Below are 4,647 nucleotides of genomic sequence, written 5' to 3'. Positions count from 1 at the left end.
CTATCTGTGCTCTGCCCACCACGGGTATTGAAACCCGGTTTCTAGTGTTGTAAGTCCGTAGACATATCGCTGTGCCGCTGGGGGCAGAGCAGAGTCTTTTCATCCTAGCCTGATAAATTATCAGTAACGTTCTTGTATGGTAGCCTAGTGTTACGAAACATTCATTTGGCCCTGAAAGGACAAAAAGTAATAATCCATGGTCCACCGTGCACTCCCCCCCCCCGGTATTTTTTGTCGTTGCTGTTCCATAAAGTCTATTCAACAACGAAAAAGATGTTAACAGTAAATATCTTGAATTGAACTATCTGTTTAGACCTTGTTTTGATAGGAGGGGCCGTGCAACCTGCGACACGTTTTTGACGCTCCAGAAAACAAGGGGTGTCATAGTTTTTGGGCCTATTTTTCAATGTGGTGTAAATATCACTGTTAATAATTAATATAACTTGCAAGAGGGAACATTTTCCTTTAAAATGATATATTATTGGTCTATACCCGATAAAGTATCACCACAGAGCAGCTTCTGGAAGCATATACTAAAATATCGCTCATGTCCGTTTTGCGTTAAAAATCACGACTTTAACTAATGAACATGTGATTTTAGTTAGCGCGAATCAAAATTTGATTATAATAGATAATATAAATATAAAGTAGGTACATGAATATTTTCATATTTTGGTAACTATATCATGAATATGGGTTGAGAATATATGAAAAGTGAAGGTATTATCATATATGACATTTCTCAATGTACACATTTCAACATCTTAATAAAAATAAACAACCAGTTGAACAAGAAAACAAAGCTAAATATGAACAAAAAATCTTCATTGGAATATATCACAAATAAGAGAAAACTTGAACAAGAACAAATCTTTAACATCTTTTTTTTGTTGTTTTTGAATGGACTTTAAGGAAGAAAAAATACCGGTCTTATACTGTTAGGGTGGGTGGGAGTGCACAGTGACCATACCTGTCCCATGGACTATTACTTTTTGTCCTTTCAGGGCCAAATGAATGTTTCGTAACACTAGGCTACCATACAAAGAACGTTACTGATAATTTCTCAGGCTAAGATGGAAATACTCTGCTCTTCGTGTTCTATTCCTGTACTGTGAATCTTACAACAACTTAATTGTTTCATTTCCATTCTTTTTTCCCTTTCGTTAACTTTTTTCTGATTGCTATCTCTTTATCCTTTGTGTCTTACTATCCCTGATAACCTGTTCTCTATCTTTGTGAACAAGAAATACCGGTCTTATACAGTTATGGGTGTACGGTGACCATATCTGACTCCTGGACTATAAAGGTTCTGGTTCACGTGTTAATGGAAAGTGTTAAAGTAAGTTGTTAGGCAAATTGTCTAACAGTGTCTTGAAACGCATACCTTAGCAAAGTAAAGTTGGCTGTTTTCACAGCAATATTGTTTTCAGTTATACCGTGTTTTTTCAGTTTTTGTTTCCACTTCCTTAAGCCTGGATTACACGAATTTAAATTCTGCCGTCAAAATATTTGATGTTATTATTATTATCATCAAAAGTGACGGAAGGCAACTTATTTCTTCCAAACCAGTTCGAATTATCTGTACTCTAGATTTAGCAAAGCACTTAAAAGGTTGTCCTGGGTTCTTAGAGATTTTCATAGCTTGTCGATCCAGTAAAGCTGATAATGGCTTTGTTATGTCCAAGACAGGATTTTGAGAGATGTTAGATTGTTAGTATGTCTTTGGCAGCAATAGCTTTCTGTGATTTAGTGTACTTTAGGTAGTGTATTGATAAGATTACACTCCACCTAGTGTAGAAATAACTGTCACCGAGTAATATGAAATATAACTAGAAATGGAAAAAAAAAGTTCTCCTGAGCCTCTCGAGAATTACAAAATGACTTTATGAAACTTATCTTCGTATTTTAGTTTCTACTTAAAAGCATGGAATTACATAATCATCACAATCATTTCCTCAAACCGTCCAATAGTAGTTTTGTCTTTTATATATATATATATCACAACACCACGTACCCAATAGAATAATTAATATACACAACAAGAATATAATCTTGGAGTTTCATTTATATATTGAATATATTTTGGTTGATACACATTATTACTCACAACGCAATTTTTGTACTTTGGATTCTAAAAGTTAGGTTTAAATTAAATTATTTTCACCTTTACTGTTTGATACCTTAAACAACACTAACTTGATCGAGTTGACGATATTCAAGCAATGTTTACTGACGTTATTCATAAATTATAAAAGTAACATTTTAATGAATTAAGACGATTAGTTTAAATTGCTTATCATTCAGTTTTATTGATTACTTGCACTATTAAATCAATTTATTAATTAAAATAATACGAATGAATGAATTATATTTTTGTTGAAAATATTTTTGAATATTAATATGGATTCATTCAACAATTTTAAGATAGCAGCTTGCGTTTTAATTTCTTTATTTTGACTGTCTTTACGTAAGACAGAAAGTAGCACTCAAATAGCAATACCATCAATAAATCCTTCACTTCTTAATAGATTTCCAGATGTTCATTGAAGTCACGATAATTTTAGGAGTTTATGTACTTCTCACAAAATTCCAATCCTTTCAAAGTGCATTTTCGAAGTATCCAACAGTGTCTCTCAGTTATATATATATATATATATATATGACATATGCATAAAATAATCCTATGTCCAATAGCCAAATTATGTTTGGAGCCACGAAAAATCACGGCACATGGTAAATAGATTCAAATGTCTCGTGCGATTTGATTACGTAAACAAACAAGCTACTGAATGTATTGACTTATGGAAAAATTAACATCTTACCCACCCACCCCATCCCCCCACCCACACACACACACTCCCTTTCTGGGGTATTTGAGGATAATGACTTTGACAGGTACGTACTTTAACCTTCGTTCTTCGTTCTTTAACTACTTGAAGTAGTTAAAATTAAACTACAATTCAGCAATATATATACGTATAGCTGTTAACACTATTCTGGTAACAGGTCCACACAAAAGGGCTTAACTTACAGCAATTTTTATTTTAATATTGTATTCCGCTTTTTCCGTGATTTAAGGAAACCGTATCTTAAAATTGATATGTTAATTTGAATAACTTTGTTTTTCAATACATTTTACTACATAAAAGTTGTGAATTGGCATGTAACACATTTAAAATAAAACATGTGATTTACTTACTTGTATAAACTTTTCCTGGAACATACTTCTGGGGGTCTCCTGAAATGTTTATTTGAAATCCGTTGTCTCCGGGGGTTTTGGGGGTGTTGTAACCTAGAGGTTGTCGATTACATTGACCACGGTATTGTTGAGCTAGTGGTAATGGTGAATATAGTTCCGGTCGTAGTTTGATTGAATTAATTCTGTGCCCATCGACAGGCTGAACAACATGTACGGCAACAATAAATATTAACCATAAAAGTGCCATAATTATCTAGGTCATATGAAGTGTTCCTCAAACTTTGAAAGTGACGAGAAGTCTTGTCTTTGACAAGCCGTGGAAAGCCGTTACGTCTTCTTGTCTCTCGGAAGCTTTCCGAAAAACCTGCTACAACAGATATATATTACAATAGCGGCAGTTCGCGCGCAAGCGTACACCACTTGTCTTGCCACTTTCTCACAGCGTGCAGCATCTGTTCGAAAACTTGCTGCCACTGGTTGCACCAGTCTATAACAGTCTGACTGAACGTTGAAAACTTTAATTATTGGCAGCCTGTCATAAAAAAGAACAGACACAATGCTCAGAAATTAAAGTTTGGTAACACAGGCCTGCGAATTTAAACTTCAAAAAGTCATTTTGGTTTTAATAACGGATTTTTCATAATTCAGTTACGCAGAGTTCGAAAATAATATTCATTTTTTTTCTATCACGGAAGGATTTTTTTACAAATAGGGAAGAAGAAAAAACTCTTACTTACTTAGATCAAATTATTATTTCGTTTACCACAATAAATATTTTTTGTTATTATGTTTGTTAACAAAAATATAAACAAACTAAAGAAAAGGGAAGAACATTGATGTCAAACGAGTATGAATCTTCATTCATCCTGATTTTTTTTGTGTGAAATCTACGTCTTTTAGTCTCAAAACTACGTGTTGTGGTCTTTCTTTTATGTACGTGATGGAGAAAAATGGATATCATTATCGGATTCAGCATACAGGAATTACTGTGGAACACGTAAACATTTCAAGACAATAAAACCATCGCAAGCCTGTGTAATTTGAATCGAACTAGATCTAGTCATAAACAAATTAACATAGCACAATAACCAAGAAAAATAACGCATTACAAAAATATAAATAGGCCCCAATCAACGATTTCTCAGACCGCAGCTAGTATCTAGAGAATAATTGTGTCTAAGCAGACCAGATGAAACTGTTATCACCTTTTTACGAATATTTCTGCTTCATTTTTCTTCTTCTATTGGGTTTGTTCGTGGGTCAAATTTATGTACCGCGTTTTCACAACAAACTTTTATGACGGAAATTTGATTTTTGTGAGAGGCCAAATTATTGTGCTGAAAAGAAACTTTCTGACAGCAATGAATGAAGAAAATTTTAGATACATATTGTTACGTCTCCGTTTGTTAATTAACTTTCCGTAGCTTCGTTCCGACGAAACTTTAGCG

General features: G+C 33.7%; 1 protein-coding gene across 4 annotated transcripts in view; it reads right to left on the bottom strand.

Moving 5' to 3' along the window:
• Positions 1 to 3,624, bottom strand: part of LOC106467183 (spondin-1-like) — an 85,322-nt gene extending 81,698 nt beyond the window's left edge. Inside the window, exon 1 of one of the 4 annotated variants that reach the window (XM_022395308.1) lies at positions 3,200 to 3,624. In XM_022395308.1, coding sequence (XP_022251016.1) covers positions 3,200 to 3,446 — 247 coding nt within the window. In that variant the 5' untranslated portion in view covers positions 3,447 to 3,624. The remainder of the gene's footprint in view (positions 1 to 3,199) is intronic. The other 3 variants (XM_022395309.1, XM_022395310.1, XM_013927503.2) reach the window with 3 other exon arrangements.
• Positions 3,625 to 4,647: the final 1,023 nt, after the last annotated feature.

Source organism: Limulus polyphemus, unplaced genomic scaffold (genome assembly GCF_000517525.1).
Source record: "Limulus polyphemus unplaced genomic scaffold, Limulus_polyphemus-2.1.2 Scaffold2519, whole genome shotgun sequence".
In the NCBI taxonomy this organism is placed as follows: domain Eukaryota; kingdom Metazoa; phylum Arthropoda; class Merostomata; order Xiphosura; family Limulidae; genus Limulus; species Limulus polyphemus.
Note: the sequence above shows the minus strand (reverse complement) of the source record. Positions and strands in the feature narration are given on the sequence as shown.